Below are 24,425 nucleotides of genomic sequence, written 5' to 3'. Positions count from 1 at the left end.
GTAGACAGATGGAGAAACAGAAAAAGAGATCAACAGGGAGAAAATAGAGAAATAGTTGATGAAAAGAAAGTGGCTTTTCTCACACAAACTTAGTGTGGTGGTCCCACTTGGGTTGGCCCTGAGGCACTGTGTTGGTCAGGTGTGTGTGTCTCTGTGTCTGTGTTTTCCCACTTGGGTTGACCCTGAGGCTCTGTGTTGGTCAGGTGTGTATGTCTGTGTTTTCCCACTTGGGTTGGCCCTGAGGCACTGTGTTGGTCAGGTGTGTGTGTGTGTGTGTGTGTGTGTGTGTGTGTGTGTGTGTGTGTGTGTGTGTGTGTGTGTGTGTGTTTTCTCACTTAGGTTGGCCCTGAGGCACTGTGTTGGTCAGGTGTGTGTGTGTGTCTCTGTGTTTTCTCACCTGGGTTGCCGTGCGGCAGTGCGTGTGTGAGGTTGGGCAGTTCGTTGCCGTGATTTCCGTCCTCCCAGGGACACACGTCAACACCGTTCCACCGTCTCAGCTGTCTCAGCCACACACACTTCTGCTCCGACTTACAGTGGGGGTTGAGCACAATACACATCCACAGGGCACCTACACACACACACACACACACACACACACAATGTTTCTGTTATTGTTGTTCATCCTTGAATCATATAATTTGATTCTGTAAAAAGGGAAAAATAGATGCCATTAAAATGTTCCGGAGCATCAACAGTCTGACTGTTATCTATTCAATAAACACATGCCTGCCGCACTCACACTCACAGATACTCTAGTGACACACTGTGATTACCTGAAGCCTGAGCTGAAAGGGAGATTGGGTATGGATGAAGGGAGTGAGGGAAGGAGAGAGAGCTGGAGAGTGGGGGACTGAAGGCATGAAAAGAAATATGTCTCGAAAAACAGGGGTAAAGAGAAAAATGATGGAAAATGAACACAGAACAGAAAAGGGGGACAGATGACAGAACGAGACAGGAGGAGGCAGAGAGAGGTGAAGCGAGAGAACAGGAGGAGGAGGAGAGGGGGATGAGAACAGGAGGAGGGAAGGAAGACGGGGGTGGGGATAGGAGTCGTTTTATCCTCTGTCTTTGTTTGGACGGCCTCAAGGACAAAAGAGGGACGAGAGAAGAGAGGGAAGAGAGAGGAGAAGGGAGCAACAGCCTGGCGATGAGATGGGAAGAGAACGGTGGGGAGTAAAGGAAAATAAAAGAGAAATAATAAATAAGGGGAGATTTTAGAAAGGAGAGGAGAAGGTGCATCCAGCAAGCAGGGCAAACGTGGAAAACATTCAAAACGTGAAAATGCGTTCAAATTATACAGAAATAAGAGATGTACTTCCCTTAAAACAGAAAGAGAGAAAAACAACCAGCAAAACAGACAAAGAGACTGGGGGGGGATATATAATACAGTTCCAACAATCAACTACCATGACAACAGGGTTGTGGTTATGGGATTTTGTTGCTTGGGTAGGTTACTATTGAATGTTGTTGCTAGGGTAGGTTACTATTGGATGTCGTTGCTAGGCTAGGGTCTAGAGTCTCCCCCAATTACACAATTACATGGAATAATCCCGAAAGCTGCAGTTTCGCTTTCCTGCTTATCCTGAATATGGACAGTGCACTGTTCAGTGTTCACACACACAGTGGTGCTTCAATTATGACAGGATATAGATAACCCAAGGAAAGGAGGAGAGGACAGAGAACACAGAACAAACACATTCAACACAAATAAACGACAAGCATGTTCTACTGTTCATCACTTGCTCGCTGGCTGACGCCATTTGAAGATGGAAGTTTCAAGTTTTAATGCCTTGCCTCAAAACCCAACAATGCAATCATCAATAACAATGTAATACTCGGGGGAAAAACAGACGAGAAATCAGAAATACACAATAAGTAAGTCAGCAAGGATACAATATACAGGGTCAGTTCCAATACAGTGTTTACAATGTGCAGGGATAACGGAGTTATGGAGGTAGATATCTATAGGGGTAAGGGGACTAGGCAACAGCATATAAGATAAACAGAGTAGCAGCATCTTGTATGTGAGTGGGGGTGTGAAGAGTCAGTATAAATGAATGGGCATGTGTGTGAGTGAGCAAATTATGGCCTTGTGAGCTTACACACATGCACACACACACCCGTCAGTAGTGAGAAAGCGTGGCCTATATTTCTCCCTCTCCAACCAAAGCCAGATGGGAACCGCTGTCTCAGACTACAAAGGATCAAACACACACATTCATTAAAACAATATTGGGCTCATCAAGATGGATTTAGCTCCTGACACACACACACACACACACACACACACACACACACACACACACACACACACCCCCTCCCTTTATTTTCTTTGATGGGCCTACTCTGAGCCTTCAGTCCACATCTAATCTGAGAGAGAGTAAGAGAGAGTGAGAGTGAGAGTGAGAGTGAGAATGAGAGAGAGAGAGAGAGAGAGAGAAATACCCAGCTCACAATCTCCGATTGGCTGTAGAAAGCATATATTTCACAAACCATCCAGTCCACACCCTACAGATAATGCCCAAACCATAACAGACTGACTAGGTCTGTTCAATGCTGGTACGACCAATCTTATTCCACGCTTCAAGACTGCTTCGATCACGTGAATTGGGATATGTTCCGCATTGCGTCCGACAACAACATTGACGAATACGCTGATTCGGTGAGCGAGTTCATTAGAAAGTGCATTGACGATGTCGTACCCATAGCAATGATTAAAACATTCCCAAACCAGAATTGATTGCAGCATTCGCGTGAAACTGAAAGCGCGAACCATTGCTTTTAACCAGGGCAAGGTGACCGGAAACATGACCGAATACAAACAGTGTAGCTATTCCCTCCGTAAGGTAATCAAACAAGCTAAGCGTCAGTACAGAGACAAAGTAGAATCTCAATTCAACGGCTCAGACACAAGAGGCATGTGGCAGGGTCTACAGTCAATCACGGATTACAAAAGGAAAACCAGCCCCGTCGCGGACCAGGATGTCTTGCTCCCAGACAGACTAAATAACTTTTATGCCCGCTTTGAGGACAATACAGTGCCACTGACACGGCCCGCAACCAAAACCTGCGGACTCTCCTTCACTGCAGCCGACGTTAGTAAAACATTTAAACGTGTTAACCCTCGCAATGCTGCAGGCCCAGACGGCATCCCCAGCCGCGTCCTCAGAGCATGCGCAGACCAGCTGGCTGGTGTGTTTACGGACATATTCAATCAATCCTTATCCCAGTCTGCTGTTCCCACATGCTTCAAGAGGCCCACCATTGTCCCTGTTCCCAAGAAAGCTAAGGTAACTGAGCTAAACGACTACCGACCCGTAGCACTCACTTCCGTCATCATGAAGTGCTTTGAGAGACTAGTCAAGGACCATATCACCTCCACCCTACCTGACACCCTAGACCCACTCCAATGGGCTTACCGCCCAAATTGGTCCACAGACGACGCAATCGCAACCACACTGCACACTGCTCTAACCCATCTGGACAAGAGGAATACCTATGTGAGAATGCTGTTCATCGACTACAGCTCAGCATTTAAACCATAGTACCCTCCAAACTCATCACCAAGCTTGAGACGCTGGGTCTCAACCCCGCCCTGTGCAACTGGGTCCTGGACTTCCTGACGGGCCGCCCCCAGGTGGTGAGGGTAGGTAACAACATCTTCACCCCGCTGATCCTCAACACTGGGGCCCCACAAGGGTGCGTTCTGAGCCCTCTCCCGTACTCCCTGTTCACCCACGACTGCGTGGTCCATGCATGCCTCCAACTCAATCATCAAGTTTGCGGACGACACTACATTGGTAGGCTTGATTACCAACAATGACGAGACAGCCTACAGGGAGGAGGTGAGGACCCTCGGAGTGTGGCGTCAGGAAAATAACCTCATACTCAACGTCAACAAAACAAAGGAGATGATTGTGGACTTCAGGAAAGCAGAGGGAGCAACCCCCTATCCACACCGACGGGACAATAGTGGAGAGGGTAGTAAGTTTTAAGTTTCTCGGCGTACACATTACGGACAAACTGAATTGGTCCACCCACACAGACAGCGTCGTGAAGAAGGCACAGCAGCGCCTCTTCAACCTCAGGAGGCTGAAGAAATTCGGCTTGTCACCAAAAGCACTCACAAACTTCTACAGATGCACAATCGAGAGCATCCTGTCGGGCTGTATCACCGCCTGGTACGGCAAATGCTCCGCCCACAACCGTAATGCTCTCCAGAGGGTAGTGAGGTCTGCACAACGCATTACCGGGGGCAAACTACCTGCCCTCCAAGACACCTACACCACCCGATGTCACAGGAAGGCCATAAAGATCATCAAGGACAACAACCACCCGAGCCACTGCCTGTTCACCCCGCTATCATCCAGAAGGCGAGGTCAGTACAGGTGCATCAAAGCAGGGACCGAGAGACTGAAAAACAGCTTCTATCTCAACGGCCATCACACTGTTAAACAGCCACCACTAACATTGAGTGGCTGCTGCCAACACAGTGACTCAACTCCAGCCACTTTAATAATGGAAATTGATGGAAATTGATGTAAAAACATATCACTAGCCACTTTAAACAATGCTACTTAATATAATGTTTACATACCCTACATTACTCATCTCATATGTATATGTATATACTGTACTCTATATCATCTACTGCATCTTTATGTAATACATGTTTCACTAGCCACTTTAAACTATGCCACTTTGTTTACATACCCTACATTACTCATCGCATATGTATATACTGTACTCTATACCATCTACTGCATCTTGTCTATGCCATTCTGTACCATCACTCATTCATATATCTTTATGTACATATTCTTTATCCCTTTACACTTGCGTGTATAAGGTAGTAGTTTTGGAATTGTTAGTTAGATCGCTCGTTGGTTATTACTGCATTGTCGGAACTAGAAGCACAAGCATTTCGCTACACTCGCATTAACATCTGCTAACCATGTGTATGTGACAAATACATTTGATTTGATACAATACACTCCTGATATATACACACACATACACACACCGGCATACAAGCAGCCATAATATCAGAAAGCATAGGGAGACATGGGTCTAACACAGCCGACCAACACACAAATCAAACAGTCATCATAGCAGCACTTGAGTGACCGTCATATGTGTGCTTGTTTACTCTCTCTTGAATGGCTAGTCCGTCCAAGTGGTGTCTGTCCTTGTGCACACGCTTGTGTGACTGTGTGTGTTGTCTCTTACCTAGCTCATCCCACAGCTGTCTGTATTTGTCAGTCATGGTGGTTCCCTGTTGTCTCCACAGAGCCAGGCGAGGGTCGCCCATAAACTGTTCTGTGATCAGCGTTAACATTCGGGCACCGTTGGAGTCACGCATCTTCAACATCTCTCTCACCTAGAGGAGAAAGAGAGAGGGGGAGGGAGGGAGAGAGATCATCAAAGGTGTGTGTGTGTGTGTGTGTGTGTGTGTGTGTGTGTGTGTGTGTGGTGTAAGAGTGACCGGGTAGGGGTCAATTCAGGAAAGGATTTGAATTTAAAATACAAAAAATTAAAACACATTTTGAAATACATATATCTTCTACTTTTCAATGTATTAAGAAGTCATTGGGGGAAAAAAAAAACTTTTTTCAATTATTGAATTAGAATGTCAGTTTACTCTGCTTCCTGAATTGACTCACTTCAACTAAAATTGACCCCAACCTTAGTGTGCGTATGCGTTACCTTGCTGAAGAGAAGGTTGAGTTGTTTCCCAGAGCCGTGGTAACCTCCCTGTGAGAGGAAGAGTTTCACCTGCTCCTGAACCTGCTCCTCATCCAGGTGCCAACAGTTCTCATCATCTACACTGGCCCCTGCCGTGGGGTCCGGAGCCCCTGCGCACACACACACACACACACAGGTTAGTTGAGACATACGCAGTGCTCATCGTTTAGGTTGAGAAATGGAAAATGGTTGAATGAAAGCACTGGGCTCTGTGTCACAAACAAAAACAGAACAAGATGAACACAATGATATCGGCTTAAGTAAAGTGGGTCTAAAGTATCATCACACACTCTTCCCCACATCCTACATTACCGTTGAGCTGTCACACAGACGTGACCTGATCAAAGTGTTTCCCTCTCCAGTGATCTGCTTTACTGGAGCCAGACAGGGGGAAATCATTTCCAGGCACACACACTCACGCAAAAACACACACACACACACTTTTTCTTCCTCACACAATCTCTCTCTCGTCTACACATCATCAACCCCCACTCACCGTGGACCTGATTGATCTCAGAGTTGGTAGACAGAATCTCATCAGCTAGTTTCTGAGCAGTGGGCAGCACCTCCGTGTGGTGTACTGTTATCAGGTACTGGACAAACTTCTGCAGCTGGTCTCTATTCATCTGGAACAGAGTCTCTGAGATGGGCAGGTGTAGTTTGACCTGCTCGGGCTTCCGTACACGGTACAGGGCCAGCGCTACAACGTGGGCGCAGTAGAAGATGTCCTTGTTGCCGCAGCCGCACGTTACTGCGGTGATCTTGCAGCGGTCGAAGCTGACGCTCACACTGCAGATGAGCTCGGGTTCCGACGCTGTGGCCGGTTCTGTTACCGTTCCACTGAGGTGGAACCCTGCAAGGAGAAAAACAAGAACCATTAGGCAATCAATCAAATTGTAACAGTTTTACACAAAAGTACTTGACAGAAGCTTACGTTCGAAATATTTTAACAGTACAATGGCATTAATGTTCTTGTCATAACAACTCTGTGAGTGTGTGGCTCACTAGCCTATAGCTTACTACAAGCTCTTTGCAGAAGCAAGATTCTGTTTTGCAATTTCGATTTTCGTCACAAAAGGGGCGACTCCCTGTAATTACAATCGAGCATTTGATGTACTTTTTTGAGTACTTTTTGAGACGCGGGTATCGTTCTTCCGCAGCCGTGGGGGCAGTGTTGTCACTATTCATCAAAGTAGCCAATTTTGCATTGATAACCAAATACAATCTCAATGACTGTTCAAACAGTAAACCAAACATCAAGAATCCACCCCAGTTGGTTGATATGTAATATCTAGTGATTACGAGGGCTGTGAATTGCCAGGGACCTCACGATACTATATTATCACGATACTTAGATGCAGATACGAGATTCTTACGATTCGGTCGCACCTCAGTCACGTCATGATTGTTCTCCAAGCCGCGCTCTACCCGCGACGCAATAGTGGTGCATTAAAGTCTTGATAAACCCATAAATTCTGGATGGAGGCTCACGACTGTTTTGTCTAAATTACACTATAGTGCCTGAAAATACGATTAAATTGCTAAAATAGTCAAATGTTTAGTAGGAAACAACTTTGCCAGCATTATCATGGCAAATGTATTTTAGACAGATGGCAATGTTGTCATTAGCTAGCAAAGTTTGTAAAAAAAAAAACGCTAGCAATGCTAACTTTAGCTAATTCAAATCCAATTTCCTCTCAATCTTAACTAGCTAACGATATACCGTAGAATGAACAACGAGACAGATATTTCACTGGACATATAAAATGTGAAACATCCGCTAGGCGTTTCCACTCACTACGAAATATGGTAGTGAGATGAAGCCCAGTGGCCGGCAGCGGGAGAAGATGGAACGAGATGGATTTTGGCCTACATTCTGCAAATGTTCTCATTAATGAAACATTTGATCTCAATACAGTTCTGTTCACAAAACTAAAATCTGTTTCGAGCAGAGTGAATAAAGTTTTGTAGACTTTACCCTTTGTCAAAGTTTTAAAAAATAGCATTGTTTAGAAGGAGTGCAAAGGCGAATTGAGTCATTGCACACAAGCACTTCACAGAGTACGCGTTGACTAACGGAAATATGCAAATGAATGCTAGAACTCACCAATAGGATCTACCTAGCTTGTGCTTGGCTCTGCCCACCTCCTTGCTTGTTCTGCCCACTATGACTCATTTGTTCCCATTGGAAACGACAGGCTGTGGTCTATCTTAGTTTTACAAATCTTTGGTTATACTGCACCTAAAGTCAATAAGGCGACCCCGAAATGGTGACAAAAGGTTTTCCTTCGAATTATTTGCCTGCTCATTGACAATGCATTGAGTAGAATTCTCAGTTGGGCATCAGTCCAAAACGAACGTTCAAAACAATATTGTGACTGAAACATGCAATCTATCAATATGTATTGCGATTCGTTGTTTTGATCAGTCATCATGGAAATAAAAGTGTTGAAAACAAATGTGCTCCTGATTTAAAAATCTGGAGTTAACTATGATGGAAAAACACTGGAGTTTTGGTGCAGGTGTAACGGATGTGAAATTGCTAGCTAGTTAGCGGTGGTGCGGGCTAAATAGCGTTTCAATTGGTGACGTCACTTGCTCTGAAACCTTGAAGTAGTGGTTCCCCTTGCTCTGCGAGGCCCGTGGCTTTTGTGGAGCGATGGGTAACGATGCTTCGTTGGTGACTGTTGTTGATGCGTGCAGAGGGTCCCTGGTTCGCGCCCGGGTATTGGCGAGGGGATGGTCTAAAGTTATACTGTTACACAGGTACAGCCAACTAGTGCAAAAATGATATTGCGAAATTGTCCCCAAAAGTAACATCTGTATATGTAACTATCTATTTCCCCCCATCCCTAGTGATTACAGGCTTTTCTGAAATGGTAGAACCTGTTGTAGCCAACTAGCTAGCCATGTACTTTTTTCCCTCCATGACCAAAACATTATTTTAGCTGATATGGGCATGAATACACAAGCAGCATATCAAACTGGGATAATATTTTAGGTTACACCCGCAAGTATAAGAATATTTGTCAGGGCATGTTTTTTAGAATAAATCTGATTATTTCAGATGGAGATGTGGGAAGTTAAAAAGGCTAGTTAGCTTGCTATGTTTTTAGCTAGGCTGCCACCAAGGTACTTCAAGCAAGGGAAGGTGACTCTTCCTTACTTTCACAAAACTAAGACAATTAAAAAAAAAAACTTTGCTATCGCCCCCTAGTGAATGGGAGTGGGACCGGCGAGGATATCATGTCATCAAAAGATGTCTGCTACTCCAACAATCCCACTTCACCCACCTGCACGTAGATCAACAGAGTTATGCTTGTTGTAACCTTAAGTGTGAAGAAGACCCATTGTACCAGCTAGCTACTAGTCAGACTATAACAGCAAGAGTGAGAGGAAGAGAAGGAGCAGTCTCTGAAGATGTCTCTCCTTTCTCTCTCTGGGGAAAAGGGCAAACTGCTGATCTCTAGAGGCCCTCAATGTGTCAACCTCCTAATGCAAAAGAGCTCAGCCTTCACACACACACACACACACACACACACACACACACACACACGACCCCATGCAGTCCTGCGCGCACACATACACGGCCCCCCACGCAGCCCTGCACACACACGGCCCCTCACAGCCCTGCACACACACACACTGCACGCGCACACACACCCTATTCTCCACTAGTTAGCACCAGTCTTCTATTTTCTAAAAACATGAAACATGAAATTCTCTGGTCACTCACTGGTCACACACACGCAGACACTTTCAGTCAGGCAGGAGAGCCAGCGAGATGGAAGAGTGAAACATTCTCATTTCCTTTCCACAACACGTCCCAATGCTTACCTGGTAATGCCTGGGTCAGTAAACCTCCTCACAAACACACACCACCATACATACAGTGGCAAGAAAAAGTGTGAACATTTTGGAATGAACTATTTCTGCATAAATTGGTCATCAAATTTGATCTGATCTTCATCTAAGTCACAACAATAGACAAACATAGTGCGCTTAAACTAATAACACAAATTATTGTATTTTTTTTATTGTATTTTTCTTGTATATATTGAATACATCATTTAAACATTCACAGTGTAGGTTGGAAAAAGTATGTGAACCCCTAGGCTAATGACTTCTCCCAAAGCTAATAGGAGTCAGGAGTCAGCTAACCTGGAGTCCAATCAATGAGAGGAGACTGGAGATGTTGGTTAGAGCTGCCTTGCCCTATAAAAACACTCACAAAATTTGAGTATGCTATTCACAAGAAGCATTGCCTGATGTGAACCGTGCCTCGAACAAAAGAGATCTCAGAAGACCTAAAATTAAGAATTGTTGACTTGCATAAAGCTGGAAAGGGTTACAAAATATTCTCTAAAAGCCTTGATGTTCATCAGTCCACAATAAAACAAATTGTCTATAAATTGAGAAAGTTCAGCACTGTTGCTACTCTCCCTAGGAGTGGCTGTCCTGCAAAGATGACTGCAAGAGCCCCGTGCAGAACGCTCAATGAGGTTAAGAAGAATCCTAGAGTGTCAGCTAAAGACTTACAGAAATCTCTGGAACATGCTAACATCTCTATTGACGAGTCTACGATACGCAAAACACTAAACAAGAATGGTGTTCATGGGAGGACACCACAGAAGAAGCCACTGCTGTCCAAAAGAAACATTGCTGCACGTCTGAAGTTTGCAAAAGTGCACCTGGATGTTCTACTGGCAAAATATTCTGTGGACAGCTGAAACTACAGTTGAGTTGTTTGGAAGGAACACACAACACTATGTGTGGAGAAAAAAAGGCACAGCACACCAACATCAAAACCTCATACCAACTGTAAAGTATGGTGGAGGGAGCATCGGGGTTTGGGGCTGCCTTGCTGCCTCAGGGCCTGGACAGCTTGCTATCATCGACGGAATATGAATTCCCAAGTTTATCAAGACATTTTGCAGCGGAATGTTAGGCGAATCTGTCCGCCAATTGAAGCTCAACAGAAGTTGGGTGATGCAACAGGACAAAGACCCAAAACACAGATGTAAATCAACAACAGAATGGCTTCAACAGAAGAAAATAAAGCTTCTGGAGTGGCCCAGTCAGAATCCTGACCTCAACCCTATTGAGATGCTGTGGCATGACCTCAAGAGAGCAGTTCACACCAGACATCTCAAGAATATTGCTGAACTGAAACAGTTTTGTAAAGAGGAACGGTCCAAAATTCCTTCTGACCAGACACACATGGAAAATGAAGAAAAATGTCCGGGAGGAAGTCTTTTCCTGCTGATAATGCAGCAGGCCTCTGAAAACCACACTGAGAGCCAAAACTTATGGGATATGGACATCACTGAGAAACCCTCAAAATGGCCACCACAAATCCTGTCTGGTTGGGCCCAGGATCAGATCAGTTAACTCCAGAGAGGACAGAAGACAAACTGGATATAAAATGGCCATGTTAGAGAGAACATGAGACCAATAGGCTCTAGATCAGGGAGGGGCAACTTTGAAGGGGGTGGGGGCCAAAATAAAAGAAGGAACTCATCATGAGGGGCTGCAGTGGCTCCTGGTTCTGCATACCCCCCCCCACCATTAGCAGTTTTACAGTGGCTAGGCAATCAGGATAGATAATAAACAGAGCGGGAGCAGCGTATGTGTAGTGTGAAAGTGTCACAGTGTTGTATTTGTGATTATTTGGGAGTCCAAGTGGTGACTGTGAAGATTTTTTTTTTAAATAAATAATTGTATACAATTCCCAAGGCCTGCATACTCATTTCCTGCAATTATACACATTTTGCCATAGGGCAGAGAGAAAAATGTGCAGTTTTACAGCAAATTCCCTGTAATTTTACACATTTTACCATAAGGTGGAGGCAAATGTTTGCAGTTTTTTATATGATAACTGATGATCAATGGGCCCCACCCCGGTTGGTAATTCAACCATGCTTACTACAATTTTAGATAGCAAGCCACTAGACTAATTTATCAATCTGAAAAAAATAGCTAACATGGGCTAATTAAGTGACTGCTGATGCACAACTGGATTTCAAACTTGCACCTTGTGTATTCTAGTATTCTAACTCTCAACAGTAAGTTAAGACCATGATTGAGCCCCTCCCCCCAAAAAAGAAAACCTGATACGCAGGCCTACCAAAGTGGCCCCGTTGGCCACCAGTTGCCAATCCCTGCTCTAGATAGCCATGCTAATACTTGTACTTGACCACCCCCCCACTACCTCGGACTTTGCTGCTAGCTACATAATTGAGGAAAAATGTACTTTTCTATGCCTGTGATATGTGGTTGTCCTACCTAGCAATCTTAAGATGAATGCACTAACTGTAAGTCGTTCTGGATAAGAGCATCTACTAAATGACAAATGTAAAATGTAGAGAGGACAGGAGACCAATAGGATCTAGATAGCCATAGAAATAGAGGATTTAAAAAGATTCTCCGGTACTTTTGTATACCTTGTAGCCAGTAGTTCTGAAAGTAGCGCTCAGGAGCCAAAAGTGGTCCCTGAAAATGGCTTACTATGTCACATCTCTCTCTCTCCGACACTCTCACACACACATCGCACACACACACACACACACACAACAGTAAAACAACCAATCCATATATTGTACCAATCCATGCGTTTTCCCTCCACTGTATTCAGGTTTCAAATACATTTTTATTTGTCACATGCGCCGAATATAACAGGTGTAGACTTTACCGTGAAATGCTTACTTATTATGAGCCCTTTCCCAGCAATGCAGAGTAAAAAATAAAATGTTGTGTTTGTGAGTGTGAGTGTGAGCGTTTTGTGTGTGTAAGCGTATGTGGTGTGTGTTTTGGAGTGTCAGTGCAGTATGTGGGTGGAGTCCAGTGAGTGTGCATAGAGTCAGTGCAAATAATAAGGGGATCAATGATTAACTGTTCAGCAGTCTTACGGCTTGTGGATAGAAGCCGTTCAGGAGCCTTTTGGTCCCAGACTTGGCCCTCCTGCACCGCTTGCCACCCACTCAACTACAGCTCCGTGGATGTGAATGGGGGAGTGCTCGGCCCTCCGTTTTCGATAGTCCACGATGCGGTCACGCAGTCGTGGGTGGCACTCGGGGTGGTCTACAGCTTATCATGAGGTATTGTAACTCAGGTGAGCAGGACCTCAATACTTACTTAATATTAGAGATAGCACACCAGCTGTTGTAACACCCCCCCCCTCAGAATTTGCCCAACGCTGCCATTCTGTCCTGCTGATGTACAGAAGAAAAAAAAGATAGATTTGTCCTTGTTCAGCCACGACTCGGAGAAACATAGGATATTACAGTTCTTCAGATCAAGTTGATAGGCTGGTCTCCAGTTTATTCTCCAGTGATTGCATGTTCGCCAATAGAAGAGAGGGTAGAGGCGGTTGATGTAGTCTCGTCAGGTATCCTGCCCCGCCGACCTCAATAACGGCGCCTCTTCCTTCTTCGGGTGTCCGGGATGAGCAGTATGTCATTCGCCTCTGACTTATTGAAGTAAAAATCCTCATCCAAATCGATGTTAGCTGTTCTGATGTCCAGATGCTCTTTTCAGTCATAGGAAATAATGGCGGAAACATTATGCACAAAATAGCGCCAAAAAACCCCACAAAATAGCACAATCAGACAGGCGACTGTAAAACGGATGCTATTCCTTCCAACACCATTATTCCCTGAGGTGAAGAAGAGAAAGGAGAACACCGAATTAAGTATTTCGTTGTATTTTGGGCTTTCTCAAAGAACACACACATACTGTACACCAGGAGGAGAGCGGGTCTGCTTCCCAGTACTAGAGGGTCTATCTCAGGTTCTTCTGTGTAGTGGGGCTCCCCTGGCCCCCTATGATATTGTGGCAGTCTATAATGCTACAGTATCACATTGCTACTTTCATGACTCTCAACCGAGAATCCTTGACGAGCCTCATATTGCCGAAATGGTACCTCTATACGATTGACCGTCCATAGCTTAGTGTGAAAAGCCTCAGATGGTCCTACAGCGTGGATCTAAGGTCAATTTTGCCTTAAATCTCTTAAGGGTTCAGGTTAGGCCTTGATCTGGCTAAGCTGATCCTAAATCAGTCCTTAAGCAGGGGACTTGAGCCTGGAGCAATGTTAAGATGGTTAGCCAGATACTTCAACTACAGCCCAATGGGAAACAAATAGTCCTAATGGTCTGAGATAGATTGAGCGAGTGAGATTTTACAAGAATTCAGTAACGGTCTCAAGGGAGGTCTAGGAGACAGCACACACATACACTACATGTGTGTGCAATGAAAATACACACGCAGAAGAAAACAACACACACATAGATTTTGGTTCTCTCAACAGGCTTTTGCTCAATCAGAATGCTGGAAAGTCACACTGACAAACTGGAAGAACTGACTAACAAGACGGGGGGGAAGAGAGATAGGAAATCATGTGACAGTTTCAAAGAGAGCAGAGAGCAAAGAGAGACAGCGGCTGCAGTCCAAACATGTTATTTTTTACCCCCTCGCACTAGCCCCTTTCCCTTGGGGGAATCCCCGGCGAAACCGGATGCAGTTTGATTGCTATCTTAAGTGGAGGTCCAATTCACAAACTTTGGCCCCCTCGGCCCTCGATTTAGTTTGAGGGAGCGAGTGAAGAACTTTGATCACTTGTGGGTTGATATGACCTACAATTCAATGCAAGTCTATAAAACGTAGCTAGCTTCGTAAGTATATTTTTGTGAATTCTGAAATAAATTACCAAAACTATAAAACTAGCTGGCCAGCTATGCATAAATGTAACTAGCTAGCTACCTGTCAGGAGTGCTAGCTAGCTACATTAGCTTGCTAGGTACAATAATAGCTTAATAATAACCAATAATAGTTGGTTGTTTTTAAGTTCAACTTCAAGACTTCCACCAAGGATGTTGCCTCTCCGATCATCACTCTCCCTCACTTGGGCAAGGGACATTTAAGGTACACTCGGATATGACGATGTAAAACGTTATTCGAGGGCTGAGGGTTGAGGGCCGAGGGCTGTCTACTTTGAGTTTGGACTGCAGCCAGAGAGAGGTTTAGAGTGAAAGAGAACCCGCCTTCTTTATTTTACTCCATTTCCTGCCTAGCAGTCAGCTGACACAACACCACAGTGGATCACATTTCACACACAAACAAATCCACCCGCTCTCTCACACACTACACCACATCACATCTGCTTGTGTAACACACACCCACACAGGCACATACTGTACATCCCCGGTTGGCAGTTGCTCCACAATGTAACAGTTTGCGCGCCACACACACACACACACACACACGGTAGTCCCCTGTACTGTATGGCCCAACCCAAGTCCTACATGGCCCACAGCTGAACTACTGACATCAGAGAGAGAAGAGGGAGAGGAAGGGAAAGACATAGGGAGGGAGCGGTAGGAGGGAGAACGAGAGAAAGACATAGGGAGGGAGAAATGTAAGAGGGAGAAAGAGAAAGAGGGAGAGGCAGAGATAATTCCTAAACAAGGGAGGAGACCGCAGGGCTGGTGGGAAGCTTGGAAAGCCCTCAGCTGAGTGTGTGTGTGTGTGTGTGGAGAGGCCTGGCAGAGTGCCAGAGCCCTGAGCTCAGCATTCTGTAATGCACTTCCACTCTTCCTCTCTCTCTCTCTGCAGCTTGCATAATACTGCTAACCAGACTTAACCCTTAACTACCTACCACGGAAACCAGACTTAACCCTTAGCTACCACTACAGACCATAATACTGCCTAGTGCTGCACGGAAACCAGACTTAACCCTCACATGCTATCTGGCACTGCATTAACCCGTAACTGCCTACCACAGATACCTTTTTTTTATTTTTTAAGTAAAGGGCGTGGATCAGAAAACCAGTCTGTATTTGGTGTGACAGATCTCCTTTACATAGAGGTGATCAGGCTGTTGATTGTGACCGGTGGAAAGTTGTTCCCCTCCTTTTCAATGTCTGTGTCCGAAGTTGCTGGATATTGGGGGAGAACTGGAACTTGCTGTCGTAAACGTTGATACAGAGCATCTGGTGACTATGCAGGCCATGGGAATTGTGTACAGATCCTTTGCGAAATGGGGCAGTGCATTATCATGCTGAAACATGAGGTGATGGCGGTGATGAATGGCACGACAATGGGCCTCAAGATCTTGTCACGGTATCTCTGTGCATTCAAATTGCCATGGATAAGATGCAATTGTGTTCGTTGTCTGTAGCTTATGCCTGCCCATACCATAATCCCACTGCCATCATGGGGCACTCTGTTCACAACGTTGACATCAGTAAACGCCTCGCCCACACGATGCCATACACGTGGTCTACGGTGAGGCCGGTTGGACGTCTAAAACAACGTTGGAGACAGCTTATGGGTAGAAAAATTAACATTTAATTTTCTGGTAACAGCTCTGGTGGACATTCCTGCAGTCAGCATGCCAATTGCACGCTCCCTCAACTTGAGACATCTGAAGCATTGTGTTGTGTGACAAAACTGCACATTTTAGAGATGGCCTTTTATTGTCCTCAGCACAAGGTGCACCTGTGTAATGATCATACCCTTTAATCAGCTTCTTGATATGCACCTGTCAGCTGGATGGATTATCTTGGCAAAGGAGAAATGCTCACTAACGGGGATATAGACAAATTTGGTCACATCATTTGAGAGAAATAAGCTTTTTGTGCGTGTGGAACATTTCTGGGATCTTTTATTTCGGCTCATGAAACCAACTCTTTACATGTTGCGTTTAGATTTTTGTTCAGTTTCCGATGTTATATCTGAATCATTTAGTTATGATTGGAGAATCATCAACATTATAACTCTACATACAATGCAAGTCAACGGATGGTTAACTATAGCTCCAGTAAATGGAAAACTGAGAAGGGTTTTTATTCTGGCATAATAAGGGTCACCCCGTGGCCTGTGAGAAGTCAGTGGCACCCTATGGGGCGGTCTGTAAGGACCGTGTCATGCCAGAGGTTGTCCAGTTGGTTGCCCGTCGAGACGGCTGGCTAGAGTCATTCTGGTTCTCACAGCATTGTAACAAAGACCGCCTTTAACTGTGTATTTATTAGACAATGGCCAGCTACCCTTCCATTCCTTACTTCTGCCACACAGCCAATAGGAGTAGAGCATGCTCCGCCAAGCTTCAAATTGGGTCAATAAGGATTGGAGTAGAGTAGGCCAATCCGTGTCCCCTTGAAGACATCTCCTGGTGCTCCTCACTGTGCCAACCAATCAACAAACACACACACACACCAATTAACAGAAAGTCATCTCTGACAGAGCTTCTGCAGTCGCTAAGTGTGTCATATTCAACCACTCCACCGAGCATTTTCTCTTGAGGCATTTGTTTTCCTTTACACTGCTCGTCGCGAGTGGACTAGTCTGCAAACCCCACCGTTTGATAGACCTCAGAGAAGAAGAGATTCTTCACAACCAACCGGACAGAAATCCTGAAGCTCCATCTGAAAACCTCAGAAACAAACAGGAGGAAGTGAAGATAGACACCTGAAAATGACCTCAGGAAAATGGAGGAGAAACACCGTATTCAACAAGCTCGACTCAAACCCCACACAGCGCTGGTTTAAAACCACCTCAGAAAAGGAGAGACACCGTGGAGAAAAGAGAGAAAGAGAGAGAAAGGTCCTCAACAACAGTGGAGGAGGTGTAAAGCGTTTGGCAGCTCAGAATGGACAAGTGTAGCTGTGTTTTTATGGCGTCCATTTCACTGGCCAGAAAAGGGACCTAAAGGGTGACATTTTGTGTCTAATTGAGAGAGGCCATTGGGGCTCTAGTGAACCCTGCCAGGTCTCTCTCACACACACACACACTTTGATGAAGGAGCACACACACAGCTCACTTAAAAAGTGCTTCCCACGTCCCACTCGGACTGTTGCCCAACCCTGACACACACACACACGCACGCACACACACACACACACACACACACACACACACACGCACACACACACGCACGCACACACACACACGCACATGCACACACACACGCACAAGTTAACAAACAGTGAGTGCACTTCTCTCTCCAAGTTTCACTAGACAAGGACAATGGTCCTAAAGAGCCGAGGACAACAGACACTCAAGACTGCATCTCAATAGAGCGCTAGCGGGACAGAAAGCAGCCGGGACAGAGAGCAGCCGGGACAGAGAGCAGCCGGGACAGAAAGCAGCCGGGACAGAAAGCAGCCCGGACAGAAAGCAGCCCGGACAGAAAGCAGCCCGGACAGAGAGCAGCCGGGACAAAGAGCAGCCGGGACAGAGAGCAGCCGGGACAGAGAGCAGCCGGGATAGAGAGCAGCCGGGACAGAGAGCAGCCGGGACAGAGAGCAGCCGGGACAGAGAGCAGCCGGGACAGAGAGCAGCCGGGATAGAGAGCGAGAGAGGAGAAGGAAATCAAGGAAAACAGACAGAAAATGACAGAGAGGGAAAGGAGGGACAGATGAAGAATTGATGAACGAGCGCTTCAGCTAACCAACCCTCAACTGAGAACAGCACAACGACATGTAAATCAGATCTGTCACACACATACACACGGACTGCACTGATTACCAGTCCAAATCCCAGAAACAACCAACTGCTGAAACATTCAACTGTCAGTGGATCAGGTGGAAGAGGGGAACAATAAAAGTCCGCCATTCATTTTTCCTTCTCTTTTTATTCAGTACCGCCTCCGTTCCCTGACCTACGCTGTCCAAGTAATTTGTTCAGCCTTCGAGGACCTTCACCAGGCAAGGCAACACACCCACACACTGTGCAGGGAGTACAAATGCGTCTCTTCCCCAAAATGTCTCATTCCCACCACTCACCTAAAAAAAAACAGTCAATAGATCCTTTCTGGTGGTGTTGGCAGGGGGAGCATGTTAAAGAATCTAAACTAGCTAAAGCGTTTTGACACAATAACAGATGAATGGCACCACAGAACCACACAGAACCATACAGCGACCAAACAGTAACTACGCAGCCAAGAAGTTTTAATGAGGCTGGGAAACATTATATTCCGGAATCTGAATGAATTACACGAAGGTGTGACAGAAAGTGCAAGAGAGAGAATGTAGAGAGAGTGTAGAGAGAGTAGGGAGAAAGAGAGTAGGGAGAGGGAGAATAGGGAGGGTAGAGAGAGAGAGGGTAGGGAGAGAGAGGGTAGGGAGAGAGAGAGGATAGGGAGAGAAGAGAGAGAGAGAATAGGGAGAGAGAGGGTAGAGAGAGTAAGGGAGAGAGAGAGGGTAGAGAGAGAGAGTAGAGAGGGAGAGAGTAGGGAGAGGGTATGGAGAGAGAGAGAGTAAAGAAAATTGGGAGAGATAGATGGTAGAGAGGGAGAGAGTAGGGAGAGGGTAGGGAGAGAGAGAGGATAGGGAGAGATAGAGGGTAGAGAGGGAGAGAGTAGGGAGAGGGTGGAGAGAGAGGGTAGAGAGAGAGGGGGTAGGGAGAGAGAGGGTAGGGAGAGAGAGGGTAGGGAGAGAGAGAGGGTTGGGAGAGGGTAGAGAGAGGATAGGGAGAGGGTGGAGAGAGAGAGTAGGGAGAGAGAATATGGTGAGATAGAGGGTAGAGGGGGAGAGTAGGGAGAGGGTAGAGAGAGATAGAGAGTAGAGAGGGAGAGAGTAGGGAGAGGGTAGAGAGAGAGAGGGTAGGGAGAGAGAAAGGGCATGGAGAGAGTAGAGAGAGTGGGCAGGGAGAGAGAGGGTAGGAAGAGGGTAGAGAGAGAGGGTAGGGAGAGAGAATAGGGAGAGATAGAGGGTAGAGAGAGAGGGTAGGGAGAGAGAGAGGGTAGGGAGAGAGTAGAGAGAGGGGGTAGGGAGAGGGTAGAGAGTGGGTAGGGAGAGAGAGGGTAGGGAGAGAGTAGAGAGAGGGTAGGGAGAGGGTAGAGAGAGAGTGTAGGGAGAGAGATAGGGTAGGGAGAGAGATAGGGTAGGGAGGGAGAGAGGGTAGAGATAGTGGGTAGGGAGAGAGAGAGGGTAGGGAGAGAGTAGAGAGAGGGTAGGGAGAGAGTAGAGAGAGGATAGAGAGAGGGGGTAGGGAGAGAGTAGAGAGAGAGGTGGTAGGGAGAGAGTAGAGAGTGAGTAGGGAGAGAGTGGAGAGAGGGTAGAGAGAGAGAGGGTAGAGAGAGAGTAGAGAGTGGGTAGGGAGAGAGAGGGTAGGGAGAATGGGTAGGGAGAGAGAGGGTAGGTAGAGAGGGAGAGGGTGGAGAGAGAGAGGGTAGAGAGAGGGGGTAGGGAGAGAGAGGGTAGAGAGAGAGTAGAGAGTGGGTAGGGAGAGAGAGGGTAGGGAGAGAGAGGGTAGGTAGAGAGGGAGAGGGTGGAGAGAGAGAGGGTAGAGGTAGAGAGAGTGGGTAGGGAGAGAGACTATTGGCACACTGTTACAACACGGTACAAAGCAATAATATGACATTAGAAATGTCTCTATTCCTTTGAAACTTTTGTGAGTGCAACGTTTACGGTTCATTTTTTAAAATTGTTTATTTCACTTTTGTTCATTATCCATTTCACTTGCTTTGGCAATGTAAACATATGTTTCCCAGGCCAAAACGGCCCTTGAATTGAATTGAGAGAGTGAGAGAGAAATAGAAAGAGAGAGATAGGGAAAGGCTGCAGGTCTGGGCTCTATAACAGAGATGTGTTTGCTAAACCACTCCAGTGTTGAGCTCTGGGACATGGAGCTCCCACAGCCTCTCAGAGCACAGCAGAGCAGCCTCCCAGGGAGCCGTGTTTGATCAGCTGTTATAATGGCCAACTGCAGAGAGGGGTCAATGTGTGTCTGAGTGTGCATATGTTACTGTCCATAACCTCGGGTTCTGTCCTAAAGTTGAGAAAAGTTAGGAACACACACACACCACCAAACACACACGCACATACACATCTGCTGCACTGCATTTGAGGGGGGGGGGGGGGTCGCCCACATTAACTTTAACCTTTTCAACTTCAACAGGTGTTCATAAACAGATAATGGCGAATCCATCCCAGTGGAGGGGTGTGTGTGCATGTATTCGCCTGTGTGTGTGAGATGAGGGTAGCACCTGTGGCCTCTTTCCATGATACCACGACCCCACCAGTCAGTTGACACAGAGCACCGGTGTCACGTCATTCCCCCCCCCCCCGTTTGTTCCTGCCACCATGCAAGCTTCCACATGCATCCTTCAGTGTTAGGGTCTAGCCGTAACAACGACAAATGTAATAACTCTGGCAAGAGTAATAACTTCTAGATGTGTTATGTAATAAACCCAGTAAATGTAATAACACTGGCAAGAGTAATAACTTCTAGATTTGTTATGTAATAAACCCAGTAAATGTAATAACACTGGCAAGAGTAATAACTTCTAGATTTGTTATGTAATAAACCCAGTAAATGTAATAACTTGACGGTAAAGGTAATATCCTTTCTCTGCTAAATGTAACAAGTTGATACATTTAGCAGTGGTTATTACATTAACAGGTGAGTAACAACTTTTTTCATGAATAATGTAATAAACGGCAACAAATCATGCAATACATTTCTTTCTTTTTTTAAATGTTATGTATTACTTTGCTCTATTTGATGAACATACATCCCCCCCAATCGTACATAATCTAGACAGTCACAAGCACACATTGATATGCAGTCACACACAGGCACACACAAAAGAAAGACCTGAACAATCCCCGGGGAGTGTGCACATTTCAATGTGTGCTTGTGAGTGCCTAAATGAGTATTTCTGTATGATGTGCATGTGTTTGGCTGTGTTGTAACTGGCAGTGGGTGGCGGGTGGTTTTGTGCAGAAAAACATTGATTTTGGTATGCTACTACATGATTGGTGGAAGTCATTACATTTGGTCAGAAAAACATATTGCGTTTACCGTTCAACATTAGATTGCGTTTAACCGGCAGGCTATTACAGTCAGCGGGTTTATGAGATACAACGTGAATAAATAGAAAAGCTATGACCGTTGTTTACAAGCCTCTTCCTCCTACTTGTCTAACATTACACCAACATCCTGGTACTTACCGCTGGTAGCAGAAACCCCTAACTAAACCGTCTCATGTTTCAACAAGTCGGAAATGAATGAGTAACTTATTTTTATGGCAATGACAAACCCCTACCCACAAGCATATCGGCTTTTGTTGATCTAATGCAAACGCACACAAGGGAGGGCCAGAACCGTACGGTACGCGACAGGGAGAAAACAGAGCGAGGCGATAAGCCACACGTGATGACAACACCCGAACACTTCCTCTGTGTCTCTGTCGTGTCATTTCGTGACTCAGATATGCTGACTTCCGTGTGTGTGCGTGCGTGCCCGCGCGTGTGTATATGTTCTAACAGTGCGAGCGGGGGTGTGTATTCGTTAGTGATAACTCAGGCAGTTTATACAGTAGTGTTCAGTGGAACAATAACTGCCTGTCAGCCAGATGCCATTATAATGTAACAGAAAGCAGGCATGGAAACACTATGGCTTTTGAGTATGACTAAGAATAACCGGTTCAACTGTGTGTGTGTGTGTGTGTGTGTGTGTGTGTGTGTGTGTGTGTGTGTGTGTGTGTGTGTGTGTGTGTGTGTGTGTGTGTGTGTGTGTGTGTGTCATCAGAAAGTCCAATGACACACCCAAAGATAACACCTTCCTAAACCATCATCATGCCCACCCCCACAAATACACAGGTGGGAGGGGTACAATCTGTCACCATTAAAGTGGGTCACATGGTTTCTCAATTGTACTAACCCCTAAACCATATCACCAGCTCAGCACTTCCCCTCCTTTCTGCTTTACTCAGTTTCGCTTCGGGCTGCTCTGGTTCTTTGATTCATGCATTCAGTTGACGATATGCATTCAAGCTAAGGGTGTGTGTGCGCGCTCCTAATCTCCAATGTATCCGTCATTAGTCAGAGAGAGAGAAAGAGAGAGAGAGAGAGAGAAACCCAATCCAGACAGGGGTCCCAGGCGGAAGTGATGCGTTAAAGCAGGAAGCAGGATATGATTGCTAATCGGTAACTGGGGGTTAAGGGGGTCAGTGAGCACACACACGCTGGTGTGTTTGACGAGGTAAAGTCGGCCATCAGGTCTCTCCATAGGCTCAGTAGACGTGTTCTATAAATAAAGAGCAGGAACAGACGGAGTCATACACAGCCAACACCAGAGTCGAAGTACGGTCCAAACACAGGGTACCACCCGAGGCACCTACCTGGTACCTACCATCCTCTATGGCCATCCCCTGTCCTTCCCCCAGGATGCTGGCTAAACACACCGGTCATACGGCTGACATCCTGACGTGTGTGACGCACAAAGTGTCCACACACACACACACACACACACACACACAGAGAGAAGGGACACAGTGGGGTAGAGATCTGGCACCTAAACATGCCAGCACTGTTTCTATTCCGAGAGAGGAGAGGAGAGCTAGGGATGTGTGCGAAACGAGAGGATGGAAAACCCAGGGTGACATTCTAAAATAGGTGTTGGGCAGATAGAGGTGAGAGGAGAGGGGGGACGGAAAAAGGGAGTAGTTGTTTGAGGGTGGTATTTACTCATTCCGCTCCCTCCTCGACACACACCCCTCTCTCCCCCTCCCTCCCTGCAATAGTGATAAGGCCATCAGTCTTCATTAGGAAGAGCAGCAGCGGTAACATGCCTGTGATGGATCACTCTGCTAAGCTCCCATTAACAGGTAAGTATTGCTCATAAGCACCTTCTGATTAACAATCAGAGAGAGAGAGAGAGAGAGAGAGAGAGAGAGAGAGTGCAACACATCTCATTAAAAAGGTAAGCATTGCTCATGGAAGATCTCATCTGCATAGGTATAGGAGCTATTCTGCATCCCAAACTGTGGGGCGAGGGGTAAGGGACTCAGTCCGGCTTTAAACTAACTCTTGGATGTCGTAATAGTAGCATGTACAAGGTGCAATTTGGAAACGAGGTAGTGCATCATCAGTTCCTCTTGTCATGTTAGTCAGTACATACAGTGGCAAGAAAAAGTGAACCCTTTGGAATTACCTGGATTTCTGCATAAATTGGTCATCAAATTTGATCTGATCTAAGTCACTACCATAGACAAACACAGTGTGCTTAAACTAATAACACACACATGATTGTATTTTTCTTGTCTATATTGAATACATAATTTAAACATTGTCAGTCCAAAAGCTAATTGGAGTCAGGAGTCAGCTAACCTGGAGACCAATCAATGAGAGGAGAATGGAGATGTTGGTTAGAGCTGCCTTGCCCTATAAAACCACTCACAAAATTTGAGCTTGCTATTCACAATTATGATGTGAACCGTGCCTCGAACAAAAGAGATCTCAGAAGACCGAAAATTAAGAATTGTTGGCTTGCATATAAAGCTGAAAAGGGTTACAAAAGTATCTCTAAAACCCCTGATGTTCATCAGTCCACGGGTAAAACAAATTGTCTATAAATTGAGAAAGTTCAGCACTGTTGCTACTCTCCCTATGAGTAGCTGTTCTGCAAAGATGACTGCAAGAACACCGTGCAGAACGCTCAATGAGGTTAAGAAGAATCCTAGAGTGTCAGCTAAAGACTTACAGAAATCTCTGGAACATGCTAACATCTCTATTGACGAGTCTACAATACGTAAAACACTAAACAAGAATGGTGTTCATGGGAGGACACCACAGAAGAAGCCACTGCTGTCCAAAAGAAACATTGTAGCACGTCTGAAGTTTACAAAAGTGCACCATGATGTTCTACTGGTAAAATATTCTGTGGACAGCTGAAAC

The 24,425-nt window shown here is 45.7% G+C and overlaps 1 protein-coding gene and 1 long non-coding RNA gene across 2 annotated transcripts in view; one reads left to right on the top strand and one right to left on the bottom strand.

Moving 5' to 3' along the window:
- The window catches only part of LOC135517702 (zinc finger SWIM domain-containing protein 6-like), a 43,661-nt gene that overhangs the window by 8,223 nt on the left and 11,013 nt on the right, over positions 1–24,425 (bottom strand). The window contains exons 2-5 of the mRNA XM_064942229.1: positions 6,242–6,598; positions 5,707–5,855; positions 5,230–5,380; positions 398–568 (exon numbers count right to left, since the gene is read on the bottom strand). Of these exons, the coding sequence (XP_064798301.1) occupies positions 398–568; positions 5,230–5,380; positions 5,707–5,855; positions 6,242–6,598 (828 nt within the window). The remainder of the gene's footprint in view (positions 1–397; positions 569–5,229; positions 5,381–5,706; positions 5,856–6,241; positions 6,599–24,425) is intronic.
- LOC135518595 (uncharacterized) lies at positions 17,776–21,426 on the top strand. The gene is made up of 3 exons (XR_010452181.1): positions 17,776–18,224; positions 18,384–18,449; positions 20,644–21,426. It is a non-coding gene; the product is annotated as an uncharacterized LOC135518595 (long non-coding RNA).

The sequence above is a fragment of the Oncorhynchus masou genome, chromosome 28 (genome assembly GCF_036934945.1).
Source record: "Oncorhynchus masou masou isolate Uvic2021 chromosome 28, UVic_Omas_1.1, whole genome shotgun sequence".
NCBI classification, from domain to species: domain Eukaryota; kingdom Metazoa; phylum Chordata; class Actinopteri; order Salmoniformes; family Salmonidae; genus Oncorhynchus; species Oncorhynchus masou.
This window is presented reverse-complemented; position numbering and strand designations above follow the sequence as displayed.